The sequence below is a fragment of the Otolemur garnettii genome, unplaced genomic scaffold (genome assembly GCF_000181295.1).
Source record: "Otolemur garnettii isolate 467f Iridium unplaced genomic scaffold, OtoGar3 scaffold00010, whole genome shotgun sequence".
NCBI lineage: Eukaryota > Metazoa > Chordata > Mammalia > Primates > Galagidae > Otolemur > Otolemur garnettii.
In genome coordinates, this window is record NW_003852405.1 from 194,060 (window position 1) to 222,058 (window position 27,999).

Consider the following 27,999-nt stretch of genomic DNA (forward strand, 5'->3'; position numbering starts at 1 on the left):
AGAATTCTGGGTTGGAAATTGTTCTATTTAAGTAGATTAAAGGTAGATGACCATTGTCTTTTTGCTTGGAAAGTTTCATTAGAGAAATCTGCCGTCACTCTGAAGGGTTTGCCCCTGTAGGTCAACTGGCACTTACTCCTGACAGCTTGAAAAATCTTTTCTTTTGTCTTGATTTTGGACAGGTTCATCACAATGTGTCTTGGAGAAGCTTGGTTAGAGTTGAGGCAACCTGGGGTCTGATATGCCTCTTAAAGGAATGTGTCAGAATCTTTGGTGACATTTGGAAAATTTTCATGTATAATATTCTCTAATATGTCTTCCATTCCCCTGGGGCATTCTTCTTCCACTTCCGGGATACCTATAACTCATATGTTTGAATGCTTCATAAAGTCCCATAATTCTCTCAGTGAATGTTCTGCTTTCTCTCTCTTCTTTTCTGCCTCTTTAACATCTGAGTTATCTCAAGAGCTTTGTCCTATACCTCTAAGATTCTTTCTTCTGCCTGGTCTAATCTGTTGTTGATACTTTCTATTGCATCTTTAAGTTCCCTAATGGACTGCTTCAGTTCCTTCAGCTCTGCTATATCCTTTGTATATTCTTTGTATCATTCATCTCTGATTTGATTCTGATTTTGGATTTCCTTTTGGTTATTTTCCACTTTAGCAGCAGTTTCCTTCATTGTTTCCATCATTTCCTTCATTGTTTTCATCATCTGTATTCTAAATTCCCTTTCTGTCATTTCTAACATTTCTTTATAGGTGAAATCCTCTGCAGTAGCTAGCTTCCTCATGGTTCCTTGGGGGTGGGGGTGGGGGTTGCTCTGGACTGGTTTTTCATGTTGCCAGGATTTTTCTTCTGATTCTTTCTTATGAGTGTTTTCTTTAATCTGTTTTCTTGCCCTAATTTTCCTTTCACTTCCTCTTGCTCTTTAAGTTACTGTGCCTCTGGACTAGGGTTTCCATGAGTCCTTTTGGTACAGGACCAGAAGGATGAGAAGATTAAAGAGGAAAAAGGGAAAAAAAAAGAAAGAAAAAAAAAGAAAAGAGAAAGGAGAGGGGGTGGGTAAAAGGGAATATTGACAAGAAACAGAGAGGCACACAAAGAGGGAGACAGGAGCAATATAGGTGTACAGAAGGGTACTTTGACCCAACCTTAAAACCCCCCTTGTGTAGCACCTGTGACTCAAAGAAGTGAGGCGCCAGTCTCATATGCCAGAGGTGGCAGGTTCAAACCCAGCCCCAGCCAAATACTGCAAAAAACAACAACAGCAACAAAAAACCCAACCTCTAGGGGTGCTGGGTTGGGTGGTTCCCTTGAAGTCAGCAGCTCTTTGCTAGCCTGTTTGGACACAGTACCCCACCTCCACTGAGTATAGAGGAAAGACAAAAATGCTATAAGTCAAACCAAAATAAACAAACCAAAAACTTTATGGGATAAAATTAGGGAAAAAAAATAAATAATAAGGGTAGAAACACTAGCAAAAATGAAGTTCTAATTGTTAAAAGAGGCAACAATGGAAAATTGTATTTAAACTAGAAATATGAAGAAAAAAGGAAAAAAAAGAAGAAAAATCTAGAGGGAAAAATGTTGAAAATAAAAAACAAAAACAAGAAGAAAAAAAAACAAAAACAAAGTAGTATAAATATCTTGCTGAATATTGTCTGGGCAACAGGTGATCTTCTAGGGCAGGCATCCTCAAACTATAGCCCAAGGGCCACATGCAGCCCACCGAGGGCTGAGGACATTCTTCTGGCCCACCTGGTTTTTTGCCACCGCTGCCTGTCCTGCTTAGCAGCCAACTTATCCCAGGTCTGTAGTCCAGCCCTCCAATGGTCTGAGGGACAGTGAACTGGCCTCCTGTTTAAAAAGTTTGAGGACCCCTGTATAGGGTATGAAAGGTTAATGAGAATACTGATAATGGCTGTATGAGATGGAGACTGGAGGCCTCTGCTGATTTCTCAAACCTGGCAGGGTGGAGAGCCTAAATTTCTACTCAGTCTGCTTAAAAGTCACTTTAAACTGCTAACCTTGACCAAGCAGAAGCTTTCCCAGGAAAGCACTTGTCACTGGGATCACTCCTGAAGTGGCTATCCACTTACAGTGTGCCAGAACTGGTCTCACTCTATGTCCCTGAGGGCCAAGGCTGTAAGGCGTCTCAGTCCCTGCCTTTTGGCTGCTTGGTCACTAGATTACTAGCTCCTTCCGATCCTTGCTCTCTGCGACCCTGAGGGTGGAGCTTGCCTGGGCAGTTCTCCCACAATGGCTCCATACAGCCCACAGCCAAACACTATTAGCTCTGTCTGGCTTAGTCACTCAGTCTGGGGCCCTAGACAACACTTGAAGTCCTCTGCACTCTTGCCCAAGTTCTCCCAAGGTAGTTCAACTGAGTGCCAAGTCCAAAAGAAACCAAAACAGCTCACAGGTAAGGCCTTTCCAGTTTGCAATCTCACTGCTGTTGTACTTACAGCTGCCAGGAGGATTAGACCAAACAAACACACGAAAACACTTGCCAGTTCTCCACTGCTTTTGTCCTCCTCATGGGGTCCAGAAGTCTCTTGCTGATTCCCTGTGTCCCAAAAGGGATGTTTCTGGGCAGAGCCCATCAGCCAGAAATGCCTGGAGTCTTCTATCCCCAGACTTACTGACTCACAGACTCACTCAATTTGTGCCCATTTGCAAGGAAGCTGTTACTCAGCTGCCATCTTGTGCCTCCTCCTCTATTTGTTTCTCTTAGGTGAATGATCAAGGAGAACTGGGAACCTCCTAAATGTGATCAAGATGTCAGGACTATAGTTCAGTTCAACAAATATTTATTGTCCATCTGCTAATGTTGTAATCGTAGTCCTGGGGATTCATTCATTCATTTGTTCAGCAAATATTTATTAAGCAGATACTTGTTAAGAAAATTGGTAGTACCTATTGGTTGGTTGCTCTAAGACATCAATAATGCTGAAAATACACTTCTAAATTATTATTGTTATTGTTATTTGAGACGGAGTCTCACTCTGTCACCCTGGGGTTGCGTGCTATGGAATCATCACAGCTCACAGCAACTTCAAATTCTTGGGTTCAGGTGCTGTTCATGCCTCAGCTTCCCTAGTAGCTGGGACTATAGGCACCTGTCACAATATCTGGCTAATTTTTCTTATTTTTTTGTGGAGCTAGAGTCTCACTCTTGCTCAGGCTGGTCTTCAGCAAGACCCACCCTCAGGGTCATAGAGCAATCAAGAAATCCACCTGTCTTGGCTCCCAGAGTGCTAGGATTATAAGCATGAGCCACACCACTTCTGTCCCACTTTAAAATTCTTAATCTTTTTTTTTTTATGAGTATATTCTGTATTCAGAGAGGTTTTCTAAAGGCAAATAGATAATTCTAAGTTAAGAAGCTAATCTGAAAGGGTTAAATACTGTATAGATACAATTATGTGACATTCAATAACAGAAAAGGCTAAGCTATGGAGACAGTAAGAAGATCAGTAGTTGGGGGTGAGATGGAGGAAGGAAGGATTACTAGGAGAAACGGAGAAATTTTAGAGAAGTGAAACTATTATATATAATACTGCAAAGGTCAAATTCATAAAATGTACAAGAAAAAGAATGTACTCTCATGTAAACTATGGACTTTAGTTAATATAATGTGTAAATATTGGTCCATCGATCGTAACAAATGTACTACACTAAACGTACCAAGATGTTGTTAATAGGGAAAACTATGTGTGGACCAAGACTAGGGGAAATACGGAAACTCTCTGAATTTTCTGCTCAATTTTTCTGTAGCCTTAAAACTGCTCTAAAAATTAGTCTACTTGTTTAAAAAAAGATTAGGTAGGGCAGCACCTGTGGCTAAAAGGAGTGAGGCACCAGCCCCATATGCCAGAGGTGGTGGGTTCAAACCCAGCCCCAGCCAAAAACTGGGAAAAAAAAAAATAGTAGGTAGAATTTTCACAATTCATTTTATATCCCAGTCCTACCTCTTAAAGATTAGATTTGATTTCTCAGACTGTAATGCACATTTCTTCTTCATGATTCTGGACTAATCTGTGTTTATCTTTATCCCAGTATCTCTGTATTATATCTTTCTCACAAGAATGTAAGCTGTGTGACAATGAGGACCATGCCTTGCTCATCTTTGTAGGATAATGTCAGTCTTCTGTTCAGACTTCTCAATGGCTTCGCTTTCTAAGTGCTTTACATATATGAGCTAATTGAATCCTTGAAAGAACCCTGTAAAAGAGATATTATTATTAACCCCATCAAATATAAGAAAACTGAATCATAGGTTAAGAAACTTGTCTGATGTAACAAAACTATCAGCTCAGGTATTCTGGCTCCAGAATCTACAGAAAGCCCCAAAATGTTTTTAACTATAGGTCACAGCTCTTTGCAGGGAGCAAAATCATCTTAGAGTGCCTTGAACAAACATATATTTTTTAAAAAATGCAATAGTAGAATGGAAGAAAAAGGAGAAATATCAGTATACCTTGCACATAGGAGTGGTTTAGCTTTGTGAAATTTTTGTTTTCTTTGTACATTACATGTGTGGGTATCTACTATGCTGGAATGCCACATAAAGTGTATTCAGAAAGTTCACTGACCTAAGCCATATGAGAGTTATTACCTAAGGCAACGAGCAAGGCAGAGCAGAGGCAATTCCAGGCCTGTGAGCCATCTCTGGCTCCTACCCTATTTCCCTGAAAGAAATGTTCACCTTGTTCAACTGGATGTTTTGGCTTCATTTCTGCAATTCCTGTCATCATATCCAAACCTATTGATGCCTAGAAGCAGAAAACATTAACTTTTCTGGAGAAACCTATTCCAGAAGTCCTCGGCAGATCTCCCCTTGCCTCTTTCACTAGAATAAGCATTTCTTTACCTCCCATAGGCCAGAGCTGGAGCACAAGCCTAGCATAAGTCAGTCGCAAGGAAGGAGACTGGGGCTACGGTGGTCGGGTTCTACCCATCTGATACACCTCTGAGCAAAGACTTTGCTAGCAAGAATAAAAGGGAAAGTGAGTATTAGGCAACAAAAGAGTTCATCCAGAGTAGAAACTACAAGATGAAAAATATTTCAATTAATTTTCTGTCTCCTTACACATAGACGCTTATGGCAGACTACATAAATGTTCATTTATCCATTCATTCATTAAAGAAAAAAATTACTGATTATTTAATATGTGCCTGGCAATGGGGGTATAGAAGTGAGCAAAAGAAACATGATCTATGTCTCCTTGGAAATAGCTCTAGAAAGGGAGAGACCAATTGAATAAATAATTCCAAAAGTCTATACATATATATAAAGCTACAAACTATTACAATTTTTTTTGTGACCTTGGTGGAGTGCCATGGCATTATAGGTCACAGTAACCTCAAATTTTGGGGCTCAAGTGATCCTAGTGCCTCAGCCTCCTGAGTAGCTGGGACTACAGGGGCCCACCACAACGCCCAGCTATTTCTTTAGCAACAGGGTCTTGCTTTTGCTCAGGCTGGTCTCAAACTCCTGAGCTCAAGATCTACCTGCCTTGGCCTCCAGGATGCTAGGATTACAGGTGTGAGCCACTGTGCCTGGCCCTTGTTATAAATGTTTTTAAGGAATCAAAGGAAATGGTGTGATTTAAGGTTGTAACAGGAGGATCTGGTTTAAGGGAAAGGGGGTCAAGAAAGTCTTCTCAGAAAAGGTCATTTAAGAAATACATAAAGAAGGAACAAAAGTTAGTGGGTTAAGGAATGGGAAGAATGTTTCAAATAGAGGGATCAGCATGTACAAAATGTTGAGATTGAAAAGATCTTGGCACTTTGGAAGAATGGAAAGAAGGATAATATAAAGAGGCACAAAGTTGCTAAGGTGAGGCCAGAGAACACAAAAGCACAGATCTATCCCACAGGCACTTCAAGGAGGACCACCCCAGTGGATTTTTGGTTATCAGGTGTAGAACAAAGACTCTTTCCAGAAGAGAGATATCTGAGAACACTAGCTCGAACTTGTGGAAATGTAAAAGGTCATCATTATTTCCAGTATTCAGATGTTCTTTCTTCATCCTATCTTTCTTCAGATATCATGGCTTATTCCCGGAAGATGTGTAGGCTATTATTCAACCCATTTCTCACTGGAGATAGAAGCCAACACTTCAGATGGCTTGACAGAAACATATCTTGCAATGGCTTGAGTTTCTGTTGATCTCAAGAGAAGGAGGAATTGTACGGGGCTACTCGTGGTGTTATTTTGTACCAGTTCTTGGGGGGAAGAGAGATTGTTTTGTTGTTGTTCTACTGTCTTTGAGTCAAAGGATAATATCAGATTCTATGCATGGGGCAGGGGTCCCCCGAACATAATAAACTTTGCCATTGTCAATCATTCCCGAATATGTGAATATTGAAGCATTCCCTCTGGAGTTGGGTCAGCTGTTCCCTGCTACATGATGGCGACCCCCAGAGTAAACAGAAAATTGCCCAGAAGAGGACCCTGGGAGACCCCAAGAGCAGTGATACTTTGTCTTCAAGTTCTTGAAGAAGAGCACTTATCACAAAGAAAAGTCTTAACAAACCTTCAGCAAAGTCTTAACAAAACTATTCTTGATCTTAGGTATTTTCTGCATGGTATTGAAGACACAGTCAATGTTCAAGTTAGGCAAAATGGTCTATCTTGAGACAAATGTATTACTGCAGAAGGAGAAAGTAATAATTTGGATCTTTGTGGTAGACTCTGATGACAAGTAAGTAGCAGTATTGACCTTTGGAGCATGTGTTTCTTGAGTTTTCTCAGAAATACTTTGAGATAGGAGCCTGGAAAAAAGACAGTACTTCCTGTAATGAAGAGAGATGGGGTGAGACTACAGCAATTTGAGGATTAAAGCTATGTGTAAAGTTTGGAAATTGGTTGCAAATACATTTCTTCTGACCTTCATAACTGCCCTGCAAGTTGATTTCATTATTAATACTGCAGCAGAGGAAGGCTCAGAGCAATGTCTTCCCCAAGGCTACAGCGAAAGCAAGAGCAGAGTGGGCTCAGGTCCATGCTCACCCTGCTGCCTCCCTGAATGCAACTTATTTGCCTACTTCCTGTCAAGATCTTCAAAAAAGGAAGGCTGGGGTCATTTTCTTCCATCCCACAGCCAGACTGGGGAACTATCCAAGGGATAGTGAGATATAGCAGCTATTAGAAAAAAAAGACCTTTTCTCTTTCAAAAAAAAAAGACCTTTTCTCTTGGCAGAAACTAAGGTCCCTTGTGGTGTCCTTTAACTTCCTACTTCCTCATCTACATCCATTCTCATCTCTTCTCCTCCCCCCTCAAATAAAGTTCTTTTCTCATTTAAAGCCAAACTTCTATCTAAGCCTCTCCTTGCCCTCTCATCCCTCTTCTCTCAGACCTTCCTTGTTCCATTGGTATATTCTCTTGTACTTTAAATTCCTCCGTTGATGGCTCCTGTCTCTATACCTATGAAATGCTCTAATTCTCCCATGTTAACTCATCTAATTAATCTTTTCATATTGTTATCCATACTTCTCAAAAGTGTAGATTACGCTTAACTTCACCTTCCTACGTCCCAATAATTTCTCATGTCTTTCTCAACTAGCTCCCACCTCTGCTTTACTACCTCCATTAATGTCATCCTAACAGTCTAATGAATACTTTAAAAAGTTTATTTATGTATGTATTTATTTATTTAGACAGCATCTCACTCTGTTTCCCCAAGCTGGGCTGGGGTGTACCTAGGATAGGTTTACTCTGCCTCTTCTTTCTATATAGTCAGTGTAAGAACACAGCCTTCGGTAAGCACCAGGAGGTCTCTCCGTTTGTTTTTAAAGAGAAGAAGTCATTTGGTTGGGAATAACACAAAACAGGTTGGGAAAATTAAGGTACAATATTATTCAACCGATTACACAAATTTATCATGAATAACTACTGTTCTCACACAGAGAGGCATAAGACAGAGTCCAGTCAGGAAAAGGTACTGGGGAAGATGCGTCGTTGGTGTCAGAATACACAGAGAATGGGAACAGAAACAGACTGTGTAATTAAGTGCAAACCTGAATACGCCCTTACGAAGTCAACTTTTAGAACCTCTGGGCTATGACTAGACATTTAATACTAGGGCTGTTTTCTCAGCTCCTGCTCACCCATATTCTGAGACTAGAGTGTCACTAGGAAGCCACGCAGAGGCAGAGGAAAGAGGGCTGTAGTTCCGGGGGTCCACAGATCTGACACTTATTTCTCCCAGAGTCTCTTCCTCTCTCTGCCTGCCATCTCTAAATTTAGACTAAAACCTGAGTGAAGAGCAAAACTTCAGATGGACTCTGCACTTCCTACCCTTACAGATATATGTGCTGGAAGGGAAAGGGCAGATCACCTGGGAGCAAGTGAGCTCAGCAGACCCCACATTTCATGGTTGATAATTGAAGTCCTAAAGTCTGGGCATGTTTGGAAGTCAATGAAGATGAGAAGAGGGAGAAGGAGACGAGAGGGTTCACAGGGACTTGGGATTAGAAGGTGCGTGGGGGTAGCTGCAATGATGATGAATAGTCCCTTAAATTTGCATCACAAAACAGCTTAGGATAAGCTGTCCACCCCTTAACTTCACATCTCTGTGGGATGGCAGGGCAAGGATTACCCCATTTTGCTGATCTGCCCAAGGACAAGATTCGATGGAAGGCAGAGTTCGGACCCTAATCCATATCTCCCGTCTCTCTTCAGAATCCTGGACGGTGAGTGGACGAATATAGCAAGAGACCTGGAGATGACCAAGAGGCTAAAACAGTTGCAGAAGAAGGGGGTAGAGGGATTGAACAGGTCTGAGGACTCTGAAAACTCCCCTTCTGGGTTAGTCAGCAGCTGCGCGGAAGGGGGTGACTTCGGTCACGACAAGCGTGTTTGCGGACTCTGCGGTTTAGAAAGTCGAGCTTCTCGGGCGCCCCACGGAGGTTGGGAGCGAAGTGGCGCCGCCCCCTCCCGGACGCGAGTCGGGCGCCCTCAGTCACCCCGCGCCGCCCAGCAGAGGGCTGAGGGAAGAGCGGGCCCGCCCAGGTGCGCCGTGGGTTGGGCTGGAGCCCGGAAGGTACGCCGCCCCGCCCCGAACCTGTCCCCTCGCTCTCCCCCCGCATGAAAGTGAAAGTGCCGAGACCACGGAGGTCAAGGATTGGGGGGCGGGGCCGGCACGAACCTTGGAGTGGGTGCCGGGCATCCAGGGGCCATGGACGGGCTCGGCCGCCGCCTTCGAGCCAGCCTGAGACTGAAGCGCGGCCATGGGGGTTAGTCCGGCCGGGCGCGCCAGGGCTAGGGCGCGGGGACAGTGCGGGCACTGGGGAGCGGTGACTAGGGGCTGGCGGTGGTGCGGGGCCAGGGGAGGGCGGCACGGGGGTGGGATCGGGAGCTGTTGGAGGGGAGATTCAAGAGGGCTGCGCGGGCGGTGATCAGGCGACACAGAGAGAGTGCAGGGTAGAGGTGAAGTGTCAGAAAGAGCGAGGGCAGAGAACTGAGAGGTGGCCACTTCTGCAGGGGCGAGGGGGAGGCGACGGGTCAAAGGAAACCGTTGTGGGGCCCCGGGGCCACGTGTCCTTCTATCCAGGAAGCTGTGGTGCAACCGCACGCCCTGAGCCCTCCAGGAGGCACTGCCTCAGCTGGCGTTTGTCTGCAGCCCTGCCTCGCCTCGCAGCCCAGGACTTGGCTCAGGCCGTTGTCCACTTCCTGGGAGTCAGCACCCCTGCCCTTGCCCTTACTTCTGCCCAGCAGATAGCCAGCGGCTACAGAATCTGGTCTCCTGACTGCGACCTTACCACTCCTATTAGGGGCAGCTGGGTACCCTGTAGAGAGTGCTTTCGTGGGTGGCCTTGGGCAGAGCTGGGATACAGCCTGCTCAACTTTAGAGTGTGTGACCTGGTAAGTCAACCCAGTCAGTGAAATGGGGAAGTCATTCATTTATTCAACCAGCTTTTTTTTGTTGTTGTTGTTGCAGTTTTGGGCTGGGGCTGGATTAGAACCCACCACCTGCAGCATATGGGGCCTGCGCCCTACTCCTTGAGCCGCAGGCCCCGCCCCATTTAACCAGTTTTTGTTGCTGCTTCCCGCTAGCTAGTCTTCTGGCTCAGCAGCCACGGCCCAGAGATACTTTACCTGGAGGTTCCACCTTCTGAGAAAAGGGAGAATTAGAAAGTGAGCAGGGGTCCTTCCCAGGTAGCTCACCCCTTCCAATACTGGTGAGTCAAAAATCCCAGTGAGCCCCTCTCCTTCAATCCCCAGAGGTGGGAGATCCCAGAGGGTAAGATCTGTGCTTTCTTCTCTAAACTGCAGTGACATCTGAGTGATCTGCGTTTTGTCTCATTCCCATTCCTTTTGTCACTCACTACTCTTTCCCTACCTCTTGCTGTGTTCTCCCTAAATATTGATCTCCAATCTCTGGCCATTCCCCATATATCATGGGCGGAGGTCAGAGACCAGGGGCTGGAGCAGTGGCCTGGGGCTGCACAGTGGCTGGAACAGAAGGCATTCTGGCTTCTCTGGAGAGCACTGGCCTGGGCTTTCCCGGGCTTCCCAGACCCTGATAAGTCTGTGTGAATGGAAGGGGTCTGTTCTGTATGGCCTAGAGGAGACATTCCAGTTGTTTCCACCCACATGGGACTGATGATTGTGCCCGGAGGAGCTTTTTGGCATTGAGGAACCCTGAGCTCTAGCACCTGTCAGGTGCTCTTCATTTTCCATACCACCCTCCACCTTCCTGGGGACTTTCCCCTCTTTCTTTTGCCTTTCTGGTTCCAGGAACGTTGTGCCCTGGAAAGGGGGTAAGAGAGAAAGAGAAAGAGAGAGAATTAATTATCCTGGTGGGGTGGGGCGGTGATGTTGTGGTCCTGGATCGAGAGCAGCTGAGCTGGAAAAGGAAGAGCCGGCTTCCCAAGTCAACATTCCCGAAGGTCTCCTCACCTATATTCTAGATCTATCTGATGGTTCTGGGACTTCAGTTAGGTGGCTGAGGGAGGAGCTTCCTGGGGGAGGAACAAGTGTAACCAGACTCCTGCCTTCCCTGGAAAGGGTGGCTCCCGCCTTAACTAAAATTCAGGATAATAATTCCTTTCTAGGGCACTGGGGATTAAATGAGATGACTTACAGCTAATGTATGAGTTTGATGGATGTTAGCGTGCCTTATGCTTTTGTTTTCTTTTTTTTTTTGAGACCAAGCCTCTAGCTGAGCCCCTGGGTAGAGTGCCATGGCTTCACTGCTCACAGCAACCTCCAACTCTTGGGCTCAAGCGAGTCTGCTGCCTCAGTCTCCCAAGTAGCTGGGACCACAGACGCCCGCCACAACGCCTGGCTTGGTTGCAGCCATTATTGTTGTTTGGCGGGTCCAGGCTGGATTCCAACCCGCCACCTTAGGTGCATGTGGCTGGCGCCTTAGCCGCTTGAGCCACAGGCGCCGAGCCATGCTTTTCTTTTCTATTGAGAACTTTTGAACTGAGGTTGAGGTGAGGGGAGAAAATAGTCTTGCTAAATTTCTTTCGCTTTGTTCCAAAAGTCTAGTTACTATTTTTTTTTTTTTTTTGGTCAAGAGTATATGAGATTTTCTATACTCTTGATTCTCCTAACAAAACAAGAGAAAATGAACTGAAAATGCAGGTGAGAGGATTTAAGGAAATCATGATTTCCTGAGGTTCTGGAATGATAAGTGAGAAGATTCTGTTTCTCATAGTCCTTTGCAAACCTCAGTGGGATGTTTATGTGGAATACACCCAGAAGTCAGGAGCATGGACATGGAGCTTTCATAATCCCTACCCAAAGGATACTGTTAATTTTAAATAGCTCCTGAATTACCGCATGCCTCAGTTTCCCCATATATATATATATATATATATCAGGAAGATGCTTGTTCCTCAGACGGGCAGCGAAGATTATACAACAAGTCTGTGTTGGTTACAAAGAAGGTGTGGTGATGGTTCTGAGTGTTCTGGTTCACTCTTTTCACACATTTCAGCATTTGGAACTTCCTCATTGACTGTGATTGGGGCTTCCCCCAGGAGTCATCCCTGGGCTGTCCATGAGTCCTGACCTTTACTAGTTCCACAAAATCTAGGTCTAGAGCTCTTAGGAGTAAAAGAGCTGTCTCCTCTAGCCCAGACCCCCTCTCTCTTCCAGAGGTCTGCTCATTCTTTGTAGGAGTGGCAGACACTGACCCCCAAACCCTTTTGCCTCCTGCCTCCTTTTTGAGGCAGCTTCCTGCAAAGGTCTTTTCCTCTTCTCCTTTGCCTTTACTCATTCAGAGGTTTCTGTGGGAATCCAGGGTGATTGGTTGCTGTTCTTTCTCTGTTCCCCAGTCTCCAGACACAGCAGCGAGTTAGCAGCTCTGCCTGTATCTTGGGCAGAATCACTGCTCTGGCCCAACAGTGGGGATGCTGAGTGATGTTGATTGCTTTCCATTGCCACTGAATGAACTTCAGGCTGCTGGCATACCTAGTCTCTCATCCTAGGCCAAGGACAATCTTCTGAATCAGTGCTTCCTATTGGGAAGAGGGACTCTGCTGGAACACAGTGATGGAGACAAAACTCTCTGCTTTAGAGCAGGATTGTAAATATTTCTGAAATATCAGAAAGTCTCAGCTTAGAGATGGACTTTGCTCTCTATTTTACTGTCAGCAGAGGAGGCTTTTGGGTCCATATTGATTTCTAGGATTCTTATCTCTTGCTTGAAGAATTAATCTATTTGGATAATTACTGAGCCATGCCTGTTTATCTTAAACAGCGAGGGCAGCGGCATCTTGGTTTCAGGAAGTGTTTGTTCCTGTGCTCTTGGTTAGGGTCCTGAGGTCCTAGAAGTTCTAGAATGCAGTGAGTGGCCCTGTGTGTGTGTGTGGTGGGGGGGTTGGCTGCTGGTGACCAAGTTGAGAAGTGGAAAATCAGCAATCAAAGTTACGGGAGTATAGGATCCTCCTTCTGAGACCGAAGAGGTTCCAGTGCCCATAGTCTGATACTATCGAGCATTCCTCTCTGTCCTAAGATTGTAAACAAACTCCTTGCACAATCTGCAGCCAGCCCAGAATTCAAAGCCCTTAGCCCAGAAACAGCCGGGCCTTGGAGGTGTTTGCTTTTCTCTCGCCACACCCTGGGGCTCTTGGGAGGAGCTGAGCTCTGTGCTGCAGTGCCAGGATGCTGCCTTTGTCAGTGCTGGCTTCTGCTGCCTTCCTGGGTCCTGTCACATCCTTCTTGCTCAATCACTGGGTGCATAGGATGGAAACTGCTCTGCCCTCTTTGGAAGACCGCATGTCACTTGGCTTCATAGCATTGTGGCTGGAGACTGAAGCAGCAGCCTCCTACTCAGGCTTTGCATAGCCAGTCTGTGTTGGGGGAGAGGGGAGTCCTCCCTGCCCTGAAGGCCCAGAGATGGAAGGACAAGTGGTAGGCCGGGTACTCAGGACCATCCGACACCGGCTGCCTCGACTTCGAGCAGGTCAGGACTAGACTGCCCACTTCCCCTTTTTTAGGGTTACCCACTTAGAAGCTGTTTCTTCCTTGAAATGGCCCTTCTTCCTCTTCCTTTATATCTCGCCCTCCACGTGGTCCTATGTGACTGGGCCAGGAGGCTTCTCCTGCTGGCTTTATGCTTGCTCATGCCCTCTGCGGGTTTGGAGTGGTCACAGTCCCACACCTGTTGGACCTTCTCTGATTTACTTAATATGAGTTTACTCTCAGGGCATACTATTCTGGGCCTGCCCTGGACACCCTACATGTAGGCCGAGTCTCTATGGTTCCCCGGGCCTAGGGCCTCCACGTGGCCTCTCCAGTACATTTCCTTGGCTTCCACATCAATGGTTTCTTTCTTTCCACACTTGCATCCCCTTGAAACCCCAGGAGTTTCAAGTCTCCCAGGCCAGGTGTGGAAACTGCCCAGTTGGCTCTGATCCTATTCTGTGACCAGTGGTGCTGGCCGGACTCCAGATACCCGGCATGGAGGTCACCTTGATTCTTACAGACTCCACTCCGGGAATGGATCATTGAGATTCTGAATGGCCCTGGTGTCTTGGTTGCAGGACCTCCACAGGACAATGCGGGGGAAGCTATAAAGGAACCAGAAAGGGCCCAGGAGGGCTCTCTGCTCAGCTTTGCTGGAGGGCAGCACTTCTTTGAATACCTTCTTGTGGTTTCTCTCAAAAAAAAGCGTTTAGGGAATGACTATGAGCCTACAATCACCTACCAGTTTCCCAAGGTAAGGACCCGGGCAAGGGGAGACAGAGGATTGGGGTGTTTGAAAGGTGGTGGTGGTGGGGTTCCAGTTCCTTCTCCCACCCTCCCAGGGCTGGAGTCTGGAGCTGCCTTGAGCTTGGGCTCAGTGCTCTCCAGTTCCTTTTTAGTTCAGCTCTAGTTTTCTGTTGTTATCATCTCCAGAATCTGGGTCTGACTTCTTTGTGAGGGACTGACCTAGGCTTGGTAGCAGAGAAAATAGGCTAGTCCTTTTGCCCCCTTTGGGAACTCCTCTTCTCCCAAATTCCATGTTTAGTCACCCTTGTCCTTAGAGATGCACTTACCTTCTGCCTTCTGCCAGACCTTCTAGAGGGAGTCCCCTCTGTGGGGTATGTGACAAGGAAAGGGTGGGGCAGGCACAGAGCTGATGGGTAGGCACAGCACTTCGGCCCAGCCCAAGCATCACACTCCTTCTTGTCTTGTCTTGCACCACCAGGTGGGGGGGTAGAATGAAGCAACTTTCTTGTTAACCCCTCTCATTAGCAGGTGCAGCAACTGAGCTGGCCTCTAATGTGGCTTCTCTCTGACATCATCTTCCTAGAGGCTGGGCCATCTCAGGCCTTTCTGTATTCAGTGTGGCCCTGACTCCCTTCCTATGTAGAGTCTCAGGATATTGAATTCTGACCCAAGTTCATGTCAACTTTCCCCTGGGGTGGATGTCACAGCTTTGGGATGGTTCTAGCCAGACCCAGAATGCAGACTGCTCAGAATGACAGGCAAAGACATCCATTGGCCCTCATACCCAGTGAAGAAGCTTAGATTGCTTTCAAAAGAAGCCTGCCTCTAGCCCTCCCTTTCTTCTCTTCCCCCCACCACCTCAATTCACTTGTCTCTTTTTCTTTTCCTTATAGCGAGAAAACCTGCTTCGAGGCCAGCAGGAGGAGGAGGAAAGGTTGCTTAAAGCCATCCCCTTGTTCTGTTTCCCAGATGGCAATGAGTGGGCACCTCTTACCGAGTACCCCAGGTAATTGCTCAGCCTTAGGACAAGAGTATCTGACTACAGGAGAAGGGACAGGGCTCCTGTGGCCCCCTTATCTGCTGCACATACTAATTTCCTGCCAGGGAGTGGAGTTGATTCAATTTATAAACATCTTTCCTGGGGTTTCTCAAGGCTAAGGATATTAGCTTTCAGTGTAATCAGTCATCTCTGTCCAAAAAAAGGGTGAGATTGTCTCACCTGTCCCAGGAGGCATAGTCAGTGCTTTTGACTCTGCCATTGGCAGAGGCCGGACTTGGCAGAAGGCAGTATGGCAAAGGCCCTACAGCATGAGCACTGGAACTTGACTGCCTGAGTTTGAATTTTGGCTTTATCATTTATGAGTTGCATGACGTTGGATAAGAAACACCCTCAGTCCTTTCATCTTTAAAGTGGGGATTATAATTGAACTTACCTCAAAGAGTTGCTCTGAGAATTAAATGAGATGATGCATTTAGGGCTTGACACCAAAAGGCACTTCGTAAATTACTGGTGTTTACTAGTGTGATTAATCAGCTCCCCTTTGCTCTCCTCTCTACCACTCTGATGCTGACTGGCTTCCTATTTTAGAATCCAGTGAGCAAATGCAAACCAAGCCTTGTCTGCTTTTTCTTAGGGAGACATTCTCCTTCGTTCTGACCAATGTGGATGGAAGCAGAAAGATTGGATACTGCAGGCGCCTCTTGGTCTGTGCAGCTTGGAACTGCCCCTTCCTCTCTGCAGCCTGTTTAGCCCCACAGCTGGGCTTGCTCAGTCCTCTGCTGCAAAAGCCCTGGCTCCTTGGCAGTGGTGTTTGTAGAGAGCACAGCCCTGCACCTGCTGCCATGTTAGTGCCCCCTCTGCAACCCCGAAAGAACAAAGACCTGACCGGTGCCCCTCCTCACCTGCCTGTGGGACCTATGCTGGCCATGTGCCCTCCCCAGCTTTCAATAGCTCTCCTCCCCGTGGGAAGCGCCAACTGACTTCTCCCGCTGCCTTGTCTATCAGGCCTGCTGCATTGGCCCCTGGAATCTCCCAGACTGAGATTTGGACAATTATGTTCAAATCTTAGATCTCAAGAGGATTCTCCAAGTTCCTTTTATAGTGATCTCCTCCCTAGCTGTTTCTTCATCTGTAAGACACACTTGTTTCTCTCTCTGCCGACACTAAATCATGGTGGCACTGAAAGCGGCAGTGCCTGCCCCTGAGCCCACTCAGGGCCCTTCAGCCCTCTTCTTTTGATCTTGGTTCCCCCTCTGAACTCCCTGTGGCCTGTCCTGTGAACAGAGCCTTTGGTCAGCCAGGCATTTTCCATCTGGCCCTTCCATTCACTGTATGACTCCCAGCCCCCAGGCTTTTGCCCCACCAGCCCCCACTGGGAGAAGTCCCCAGGGAGGCTGCAGCACTGAAGGTGCATCTCTGCCCCTCCCCAGCCAGCTGGCCCTGGCCCTCGACTTCCCAAAGTGTACTGCATCATCAGCTGCATCGGCTGCTTCGGCTTGTTCTCCAAGGTAAGGGTGGAGCAGGATTCCTCAGGGCCTGCTCAGCCTGTTCAGCTTCTGGGCTTTGCCTGGCTGCATGCCCTGCCTGTGTAACCTGAGTCTTTAGTGTTGCTCTTCCCCTATAGCCAGAGTTGGCACTGAGGCACACTTGGGGAAAGTGAGGCAAAGAAGGACTTGGGCTTGACTTGATTTTAGGGAAAAGTAGAAACGGACTCTAGGGGACTGGATCCCTTGCAGAGAGAGCCACTGTTCCTACTGTAGCCAAGGGACAAGGCATTCAAGTGGGACATGGGGAAGGGCCACAGGAGTCTGCTGAGTTTCGGTTTCCTCATCTGCCAAGTGGATATAATGACCCCTCTTACCTTCCTACCTCACAGGCTGGTGTGAGGCTCAAATGAAGTGATACGTTAGAAATCTCTTTATAAAAGGCAGAGCACTAAACAACATGCAGACAAGAGGGGCCCCAAAACTCCTGCTGACTCCTTTGAGGTCCCCAGTACTTCTGCTGGAGCTAATTTGAGTTCCAGCACACCAGAGTCAGGACCTGAGAGCATAGATGGGGCCTGCCTTGTTGACCAGAAGGGGCTTCGTTGTGCTGTGCCTCTGGCAGGACCCTTGGAGGAGGAAGGGAGGAAACGGTCAGCCTTTGCTTGGGCAGAGCAGTGTTTGGAGGCGGGAGGCTGTCCCTGGCCCTGGGAGTCTCCAGTGGCAGTTGGAGGACAGAGTGATGCCAAGAGGCTTTCTTTGGCTTCTGAGCTCCCACTTCAACCAGCATGAATGAACTTTTAACCATCATGGATGATGTGTTCCCCGGGGGAGACTTCGTTGGTGAGGTGGATTAGTAGAGAGATAATGAAAAGAATAATGCCAGGAAAAAGCAGTTCTCATGCAGGAGATAAACAGCAGATTATTTAGTGTGAGAACCCGTGAGACCTGGGAGGGAAAGGGCCAGTTGATAGAGGAGCCTAGAAGGCCCTTGAAGATTAGCTGAACCTGTGTGATAATCTTACAATGCTTGGAGGCCAATGGGGTCTCTGCCACTTGGCTGGTAGTGTCCCTTTGAGCCATGCCTCCTGTGGTCCTTTCCCCTTCAGATCCTGGATGAAGTGGAGAAGAGGCATCAGATCTCCATGGCTGTCATCTACCCGTTCATGCAGGGCCTCCGAGAGGCAGCCTTCCCTGCTCCTGGGAAGACTGTCACCCTCAAGAGCTTCATCCCGGACTCTGGCACTGAGGTGGGTTAGCAAAAAGGGCAAGCCCCTCTCTGGATGGAGAGGGAGGGCTTCTGTAGCTGTTCTTTTCACCAGGTTAAAGTGCTCAGGGAAACTGAGCAGGTGGGCTGGGCTTGGTTAGAATGGTTGGCAGAGTAGGAAATCAAACCCCATTTTCTGATCCTTCTAACCCAGTGCTCCCAAGCACGTTACTGCTCAAGCCACCTTGGCTTCTATTTATAGTAAATAAACCAGGTAAATTCAGGCTTTTGTTGCTAGAAAAGACATTGCCCCCAGTACCCAAACTGTCCCTTGCCCCTACACTCACCCTTATTCTCCTGTACCTGTCCTCTGTCTCTATCTTACAGCCTCCATCTATATCTTATCATCTATCTCCACCCTGAGTCCCCACCTAAGCCACAGGGGAAGGCTATTTTTTAAGGCACCAAGATGACTGAGGTGGCAAATGGAACATTGCTCTACAAACTGCAGAACTCAGAGTTCCTGAGCCAGAAACTCTGAATGATCTGTGCACTCCTCAAAACCTTGGTTTCCCCACAGGAAAATAAGAGGATGAGCTAGAAGTTTTCATTTACTTAAAAAATATGTACCAGATACTTGCTGTGTGCCGAGTTATACTATTTCATGGGTATGCAGTGGTGTCCAAAATGAATGCAGTCCCTGACCTCATGGGCCTAAAAGTCCAGTGGTAAAAGTAGACATTAACTAGGTAAACACACCAGGACATACGTAATTATGAATTACGTAACTGCAGTGAAAGAAAAGCCAGGGTGCTACACGAGTAAAAGATTAGATGTAAAGTATTAGATGGCCAAGGGGTCCTTCTGGGACCTCAAAGAGGATAAGAATGAAAGAAGCAGAGCACGGGGGAGTGGGAGCCCAACCTGAGAGTTGCTGCTGGAGGAAAGAGGAGATTGCTCTAGGGACTGGAACTGGCTGTGGAGAAGCTTGGTGAGAGAGGGGAGTGTACTCAGGGAGGTGAGTGAGGGAAGGGGCAGACCTGTATGTGAGCCATGTTCAAGATTACACCCATCCCGTGCTGTCCTGGAGTAGAGAAAAGCCATCCATGGTGTTTTAGCAAGGGAGAGAGAGAGGATGAGATTCACTCCTGTGGAGAGAAGGAATAGAGGCTGGTAGAGGCCCAGCACTCCTGGGTCCGTGTGATCTTGCTGTGTGGTGACATCCTCTCTCTCTCTGGTTTCCCCACAGTTCATTTCGTTGACACGACCTCTGGACTCCCACCTAGAACATGTGGATTTTAGTTCTCTGTTGCACTGTCTCAGTTGTGAACAGATACTTCAGATCTTTGCCTCTGCAGTACTGGAGAGAAAAATTATCTTCTTGGCAGAAGGTCTCAGGTGGGCCCAGCTGCTGAACAGCTCACCTGAACTGGTCGGCTCACCTGAACTCCCTGAGGAGGAAACAGGTTCCCCAAGGAAATCGGGCTGTGGGCCCACATGCTCACCCTTATCCTTGCAGCTCCTTGATTTGCACTTTAAGCCTAAAGAAACAGCCTCCCCTGCCACCAGACTGCTGCTTGGGCCCTAAGATGGTTCCTGACTTAGTGTGAGAAGGGCAGGAAAGACGGCTCAGGCAGGCCAGTTAGGGTGGATGCTGACATTCTGCCTTTGGGTGGCTGAGGGAGGAAGGGAGGGTGGAGAACTGGGCAGGAAGGCGGGTAATAGCATGGAGGTGAGGCCCATCTATCCATTTATTCACTCATTCAACAAATATTTATTATGTATCAACTGTTTGCCAGATGCCAAGACTTAGGAAGATACAAACAAAGCAAGGGTCCTTGACCTTACTTAAGGTGACGCAAAATTATATAGTGGTTCAGAAGCACTGACAGCAGCAGAATGAGGTTAAATCCTGTTCTTCCACTTTTAGCTATGAGGCTTCCCTTAGGTTAGTTTCTTAACTTCTTGGAGTCATGATCTCCTTATCTTTAAAATGGAAATAACTATTGGACTTAACTCATAAAGTCATGGTGAGGATTAAAAGAAATAATGCCCATCAGATGCCTAGCATGCGGCCAGGCATATTGTAAGTGCTCGCTGCAATTCTTAATAACTCCATAGTTGAGTATACTGCTATGTAGACTTGAAGCAGGGTACTGTCATGTTTTGGTCCCTAACTCTGATGGGCTTCAAGTCTGAGGGAGACCTGGGAGATGTGATGGAAGGCAGAAGAAAAACAAATGGAGAAAAAAAAAGATGTTAATAGGGATTCAAATAACAGAAGGCAGAGGGTCAGGTGAATGTCATGGGTTTTAGAGGAAAGGAACCATGGCAGGGAGTAAGGTCTGTGTGTTGAAAATTCTATAAAAATAAGTGCTAACCAAAGAGGAACAAGTTATAGACCAATCCTTGAGGGGAGTGGCATAATCTTTTGCTTTGGAAATAGTTCATCCACTTCCAGCTCTGTATGGAAACCAGAAGTTTCCACGTGGCTAGGTTCTGAACCTTTCCCCTTTCCCCTCAGATCAGTTTATGGGAAGTAAAGGATGGTAGGATTCACCTCTCAGGCACTAACTTTCTCCAGAGAAATCTCACCACTCCTTACTTCCTTCCCGCGCTGAGTTTTTCAGATCCCTGAAACTCACGTAGGGTGGGGACTTCCAGGCAGTATAAGCCTTGGCCAGACTCTCAGAGACAAAGTTGCTAACTCAGGAAGTGCTAGCTTGATACCAAGAATTGAAACAAGGATTCCTGCATTTGTTTTTGTTGGCCTTGGCTTTGGGGCAATTTGGCTGGAGACATGAAGAGCCAGGAAAGCCAGTGGAGAAGAGAGAAGACAGAGTGAGGGGTGCGTGTGAGGTAGGGTGAGGAGTGGAGTCTGAGTTGTTGTGACTTGGGCAGGAATGACACAAGGAATGTTTCACTGGAAAGGCTGGAGGAGCCACCTCTGTGGGACTTTCCATCTAGGAATTGTGGGCAGAGGTTCCTGGAAGCTTGGAATTTCCCAGGCTAATGCAGGCACCAACCTGGTAACCTTTAATAACCTTGAGTGGCCAGAGGGAGCCATGTGAGTTAAATATTGGGGATTAGGTTGCCTAGACATAGAGGAAAAAAAGGCATTGCCTCTCCACAGAGCCCCCCACGTTTACACATTTGCCTCATCACTGCATTGTGAGTTCTTTAAAAATAGGCTCAGTCTCACTCTTCCTGGTGCCCAGGTCCTTAGCACAGCTCTGAGCACATAGTCAGGGCTCAATCCCTAGTCTGCTTGAATGATGGGAACACTTCTTTCCTTTCTCTTTGGAGTCACTTTTATTTTTGGCCAACAGTGAGTTGAGGAAACCTCATTGGGAAAAGAATGATCAAATAGAGATGTCTGTCTTCATCAGTGGAGTCCCAGCCTCTCCTGGTTTCTGTCCCTCCCTCTTAGCAACACTGCACTCACAAACTCTGTGACCACTGTGGCACCCAGACTTGCCTTTTTGCAGGAGCACAGGCAGCACCTCAGTGGTGCGGTTGATAGTGGGCTGCAAGTGTATATGGGGTAGAGGTGTGGGGCCCCTCTGACTCTTGTTCTCTCTGCTCTGTCCCAGCACCCTGTCTCAATGCATCCATGCTGCCGCCGCGCTGCTCTACCCCTTCAGCTGGGCACACACCTACATCCCAGTCGTCCCTGAGAGCCTTCTGGCCACTGTCTGCTGCCCCACTCCCTTCATGGTTGGGGTACAAATGCGCTTTTTGCAGGAAGTCATGGACAGCCCCATGGAAGAGGTATGACATGGCAGGAAGAGCGCATGATTGGGAGTCAGGCAGACGGGGATTGGGATCCCAGCTCTGCTGTTAGCAGCTGTGTGATTAAGGGCAAGTTACTTAATCTTGTGAAGCCTGAACTTCCTCATTTGTAAAATGGGAATAACAATGTGCAGTTCTTAGAGGGAGAGGGGAAGTAACTTGCATAATGTCCCTACCCTGATGCCTGACACACAGTGCTCTGCAAATGCTGGCTGTCTTTTCCAGAGGGCTTCCCTTTTAGACTTAAAGGCAGCATCTGGCTTATTCAAGGGTCATCAGCTTGTTCTCCGCCAGCTGGCCCTAATGAGCAGTCTCTAGGCCCTAGAGTCTAGGGTGTCCCATCTCACCCAGATGGATGACACAGCTGGTCTGTACAACACACACCCCACTGGAATTTGTTCAGATTCCATGTAAGTGAGCAAACATAATCTTCCCGCAAACTGTGAGTCTTGAAAATGCAGATTTTTGTAGGAAAAGCCATCTTTCTGAGTAGCTCAGTGCTGTTGGCTAGAGAGGATGTAGGAACCAATCCCCTTTGATTTTATTAGCTTCTTATTTCTTGGCAGGTCCCAAACATACCAGAGGGCTCAGGTGTGGATGTGGGCATTAACAGCATAAAATCTATCCCCTATGTGGGACAACAACCCCAAATATATGCTCTGCTTTCAGTGGTCAGTGTGAACTTTGAAAGGATAGCATGTTGCTATATCTTAAGCCAGAAGAGGCACCTGTGCATGTGTGCTCTGGCTTGCCAGTGACTCACTCTGTGCAGGCAAAGGGCCTTCCAATCCCAGAAGAAAGCTATAAAGAGGCACGAGGCCAGCCCCATTTTACATAAGAGATAAGTGAGGTCCAGGGAACTTAAATGACTTATCAGAAGCCACATGGACTATAGTGGAACCTAGTACAGGTGGAACTTAACCCCTTCCTATAGAAAGGATAGCAGGGAAATAAGCAGGCTGTGTTTCCTTTCTTTGCCTCCCCAGGCCTTACACCCTTCCTCAGGACTGCTGAGTACACATGCCCTTTGAACCAGCATTAGCCTTGTGACTAACTGGGACAGAGCATGAGTCCTGTGTTTAGCAATAAAATTTAAAATGGCCCAGCCCCAGAAGTTATGAAACTTCCTGACTCTGCAGCTCCAGCTCCTCAGAAGCTGTGGCTCTTCCCCCAAGGGCCAGTCAGACTCCAGCTCATTCTATCTAAGACCCTTAGCTTGTTTTATTCCTCAGCAACTACTCTGTGAAAAGGAAGGGAGGTGAGCACGTGGAGCAGGGGAGGTGTTGGGGGGAATCCCCTGACTTCCCATTTAAGCTCTCCTGAAGGGATTATTCAATGGACAGTAATATGTCCCAATACTGGAAACAATCTTGAAAAAGAAAAGTCTTCACTCATGCTCTTTCCTCTCAGCCCCTAAAATGAACAGCCTTTCCTACATGAAGGTATCTGAGCCTGTGTATACAAGTTCTTTCAGGCCTGGACTAGTCCAATTTTCCTTCTCTAGTGATGGATAATTACAGTGCACACTCTGATTTTTGGCATACTTCCTAGTCCCTTTCTTTTCTTGTAATTGTAAGAAGGGAACATGGAGAGTTTGTTCAACCTACTGTCAACACCAAGGGTCACAAACTGAAAAGAGGACCAACAGGCATTTAAGTGACCGACACTGGGTTTGGAGAAGATTATGGTAAACTGGTGAGCACAGTTCTGTCTGAATGTTGCCCTTTAGAAATGGGGACCAGTGTTAGAGCTCTGACTTTTCAGAAGCCAAAAATCTAATTTTTTTTTTTTTTTTTGAAATAGGGTCTTGCTCTGTTGCTGGGGCTGGAGTGCAGCAGTGTGGTCATAGCTCACTGCAGCCTCTAATTCCTGCTTTAAGGGATCCTCTTGCTTCAGCCTTCCAAGTAGCTGGGACTACAGGCACCCACTAGCATGCCTGACTCAGTTTTCTATTTTTTATAGAGATGGGGGTCTCATTATGTTACTCAGGCTGGCAAAAGTCCAAGCTGTAAGTGAAATATTCCAATTTAAACACTGGAAACAAATCCCATTATTGTAAAACACTCTGAAGATCAAAGAGTAGATCTGCTGGTTGAAATGAATAAGCAGGATGCCTGTTTGCAATCTCTGGTCTAGATTGATGGCCCCACAGGCCGAGATGGAGCTGATACTAGAACTTGGGTCCTCCAAGTTCTAGCCCTGTGCTTATCTCACCTGTAGCCTGGAGACATGTGGTCTGTCTCTTCACTTCCTTTCCTTCCCCCTTGCTGACCCTGGGCTCATTTCCTTCCTTGCTAAGTTTCTTGCTGGAAGCCCAAAGCTCTGACACAGAATTCCAGGCAATTGTACACAAAATAGCTGCAAGCATAAAGAAAATCAAAAGATGTCAGTCTCTGTCCTAGATGACAGAGAGTTGAAGGGGGGATGTTGGGAGAGGAATGCAATCCCCATCTAGGTTTGGGAATGAACTGGTCTTATTTGTTAACAGTCTGATCTCAGGCAACTTAATTTCTTTGGATTTGTTTTCTCATCTGCAAAATGGAGATAGTGTCTGCCTCATGGGACTGGTGCAAGGATTAAGTGAGATAAAATGTGTAAAGCACTTATCTGAGCCTTGTACTAAATGCTCCATATATAGAAGCAATTTCTGCAATCAGTGTTTTATTAAGGGAGTGGCTGGCTGAGATTTCCCATGCTATATTCCCCTTTCACATTAGCTTTTTATCCTATCCCCTCTTATACACACCCACACCCTTTCCCCAGGAAGGGAGCTAAGTGAGGAAAAAGAATGCCAGAGAGGAAGTGAGAGGGGATGTTGATTTTCTTGCTCCCTGGGCTGAAAGGTATAGCCACAGGGAGAATGGAGATGGTAAGTCCTCCTGAAGTCTATGAAGAAAGGAAAAGAGGGCTCGGTGCCTGTCGCTCAAGCGGCTAGGGCGCCAGCCACATATATAGGAGCTGGTGGGTTCAAATCCAGCCTGGGCCTGTTAAACAATAATGACAATCGCAACTGGAAAAAAAAAATAGCCAGGAGTTGTGGCGGGTGCCTGTAGTCCCAAGGCATAGCTACTTGGGAGGCTGAGACAAGAGAATCACTTAACCCCAAGAATTTGAGGTTGCTGTGAGCTGTGATGCCATGGCACTCTGCCCAGGGCAACAGCTTGAGGCTCTGTCTCAAAAAAGAAAAAAGAAAAGAAAGGGAAAGAAAGCCCTTTTATCTTTATTTCAGGTCCTGTTGGTGAATCTTTGTGAAGGAAGCTTTTTAATGTCGGTAAGTATCCGCTGAAGGCCCTCCACCTTAGTTTCATAATGCTCCATTTATATCAGCAAACATTAAGTACTTTTATTGAGAACCCAGGTTAACAAGCTCTCTCTTCTTTTCAATGAGCCATACAGATGACTTTACTACATGGCCTTTAGTGTTAGTGCCTTTCGAGCAGGAGATGTAAACCAAGTACCACAGGGATCAAGAGGATCCCTTGCTAATGTTTAGAGTCGAACCAAAGACCAAGCTTCTATTGTTTCTCTACTATGTGGCCCATTATTTTGGGTGGAGTGGGGTGTAAAATTCATGTCTCCTCATGCTCTTCTGCCAACTCCTGAACTCTATACCTCCTTCCTGATTGCTTGACCACTGAGCTCTGTCCTCTCCTAGGTCGGTGATGAAAAAGACATCCTTCCACCGAAGCTTCAGGAAGACATCTTAGGCTCTCTTAATCAGGGAATTGATGAATTACAGAGTAAGTGCTAGGCCCCTCTTACTTAGGGTTACTCCAGGGAGATCAGGAGTATAATTCTCAACCATTTCCTTCCAGAACTAAAATGAACTTGCTCAGCAATCCTAGGCTATCCCCAGAGGCCTACATCCCAGGGAAAGTCAAAACATGTGATTTTACTCTTTCTAAGCAATGGCAGAGGACCCATAACCAGGCTCCCATTGCAACCAGTCAGTAATTATGAACCCTACCGTATAGCTTCCCCCAGGAGCTTTCAGCTCACAATGAACGAAAGCCATACTTGGAGGTGAGTTAGGGTGGTTGCATCCTTCTGCTACCCTCTGAGATGTTTTTTATATTGTCCCCTGCAGCTTTAGAAGAAATCAATGAGCATGTTTCAGGCCCTTTTGTAAAGTTCTTTGTCAAAATTGTGGGCCACTATGCTTCCTATATCAAGCGGGAGGCAAATGGGCAAGGCCACTTCCAGGAACGGTCCTTCTGTAAGGCTCTGACCTCTAAGACCAACCGTCGATTTGTGAAGAAGTTTGTGAAGACACAGCTCTTCTCCCTTTTCATCCAGGAAGCTGAGAAGAGCAAGAATCCTCCCGCAGGTATAGCAACATCCCCCATCATTCTAAGCTCAGAGCAAGTTACCTCTAGGATGAAGAGGAAGGAAGGAAAGAGCATTTCTTTCAAAGCTCACAAAATAACTGTAATTCTATTAATGGGTTAGAATGAAGTATTATGAAGGCTAAGAAAGTGTCTCTTAGGCTGACATTTTGTAGCAGTTGCTCTATTTATCAGCCAGCAGGACTAACCCTTTTGACTTTGTTATAAAGAAAATTCCTGCTGATTACCCTTTGTGGGCTCCTTTTTTGAGCCAATCCTAATACCTGGATCTCCAGAAGTCTATGATGGCGTGGGCATCATGGCAAGGAAGGGAGCATGTGTGTGTGTGTGTGTGTGTTGGGCAGGACTGGGGGTGGGAGGGGAGCATGGGGAGCAGAGGATAATTCTAGTCTGTTTTCCTGCTCATCATAGTCTGCTTGACCAGATTAGATATCTTTAACACCTGTATCTGAACCCACAGGCTATTTCCAACAGAAAATACTTGAATATGAAGAACAGAAGAAACAGAAGAAACCCAGAGAAAAGTCTGTGAAATAACAGTTGTGGTGAACAGGAGAGACTACACCTGCAGGCCAGTTTTGGACTTGAGCCCCTACCAGAATGGTAGGATCAGGGAAGCCCTCAGCCCCCAGAATCCATAGCATCTTTTGGAGTCCACCATCCAGGCCTCACTGCAAACTGGTGTCTGAATTTCGTATCCCTGGTATTGGCTTTTTCAAGTCTTTACAGGGCTCTGACTCCATGCCCACAGAACTGGGCCCAGAGCTGTATTTTTTGCAGGGGTGACAGAGAGTAGGAAATAGTGCAGGTATTACAGACGCTTGGTTAGAAGTCATCACAACTGCTCTCTCACTATTACATCTTCAATAGAGAACAGAGTTGTGGCCCAGAGGCTTAGCCCCTCCACATAGAAAAAGGTCTGTGGACATATAAGGATGACAGTAAAGAAGAAAATCTTATTACTTATGTGTGTGTCTTTGGCTTCCACTATGGGGGGAGAACTAGGAAAATGAGGCAATAAATGTGAGAATAGAGTGGACTACAAGTGGATGCCCTGGTCATGGTGGCCCTGAACCCAAAGTTGTGTTTAGAGTGGTAGAATCATAGAGATTAGCAGCTCCACTTCTAACAGGAAGGGTAAGAGATACTGGTAAAGGCAGCAACAGCACTAGACACTGGGCAGCAGAGTCCCTGGTTTAATCAGGTATGCTTACAGAACGCTGGGAGGAGAGGCTGCCGGTCAGAGGGAAGCAGCTGCAGTCTAGGGTAACTTGAGGGTAGGAATGTCAGTCAACAGAAGCCAGTGAAGAACATTACATGGTTTCTCTAAGGTCTGTTTGCCAGTCGAGTTGTCTGCAGTAGTCTTTTACCTTCAGTCTTAGACTTTCCACCTCTAATAGGTCTTTATTTTGAGAAGCACAGTTCGACTCTTTAGCTAAAGGTGGAGGGGCCCCTGGCATTGACAGTTCTCCCCTTTGAGAAAAGAAAATCATAATCATAAGAGTCTAATGGAGATGAGTGGTCACCTAGCCTCTCCTCCCTCTATACCTCTAGTGACATCTGTTCAAGTATTGGGGAACTCTTTTAGAAGCATCTTGTCTTTCCAAGTTCCACCTTTTTTTTTTTTTTTAATGTATGTTGAGTGTGGCCCTCAGAAGTCCCTAAATTCTATACAAAGAACACAAAAGTTTCTGGAGGATGAAAGAAGAGCAGGGGCCACCAAACTGAAGTTAAAGCCTGCACAATTTGCTTTTGGGAGTGCAGAGACAGAGTACATGCAGCAGATGTGTGTCTTTGGCTCCCACTATGTGGAGTCCATACTGCAATTCTTCATAGTTTGTAAAGAATTACATCTTTTTTGTAGCTATGGCAGTGGTTCCTAAAGCTAGCTGTATCTCAAAAGGCTTCAGAACAGGAACCAGAATCCTCGAAATCTTATGAAAATTCTGAGGTGCCATTCCAAACCCACCAAATCATTTCTAGAGATGTGACCTGG

General features: G+C 46.6%; 1 protein-coding gene and 1 pseudogene across 1 annotated transcript; one reads left to right on the forward strand and one right to left on the reverse strand.

Annotated features, from left to right (window-relative positions):
• Positions 1–7,677: 7,677 nt before the first annotated feature.
• On the reverse strand, positions 7,678–7,785 carry LOC111723322 (annotated as a pseudogene).
• A 1,218-nt stretch (positions 7,786–9,003) lies between these two features.
• Positions 9,004–26,965, forward strand: DENND2D (DENN domain containing 2D). Its single transcript, XM_023509911.1, has 12 exons — positions 9,004–9,244; positions 14,006–14,181; positions 15,068–15,180; positions 15,809–15,878; positions 16,605–16,682; positions 17,768–17,908; positions 19,115–19,263; positions 21,459–21,636; positions 24,887–24,928; positions 25,313–25,397; positions 25,745–25,984; positions 26,464–26,965. Exons 1-12 carry the CDS (start codon positions 9,187–9,189, stop codon positions 26,538–26,540), a joined length of 1,407 nt encoding a protein of 468 aa, XP_023365679.1. The 5' UTR covers positions 9,004–9,186; the 3' UTR covers positions 26,541–26,965.
• The last annotated feature ends 1,034 nt before the right edge of the window (positions 26,966–27,999 follow it).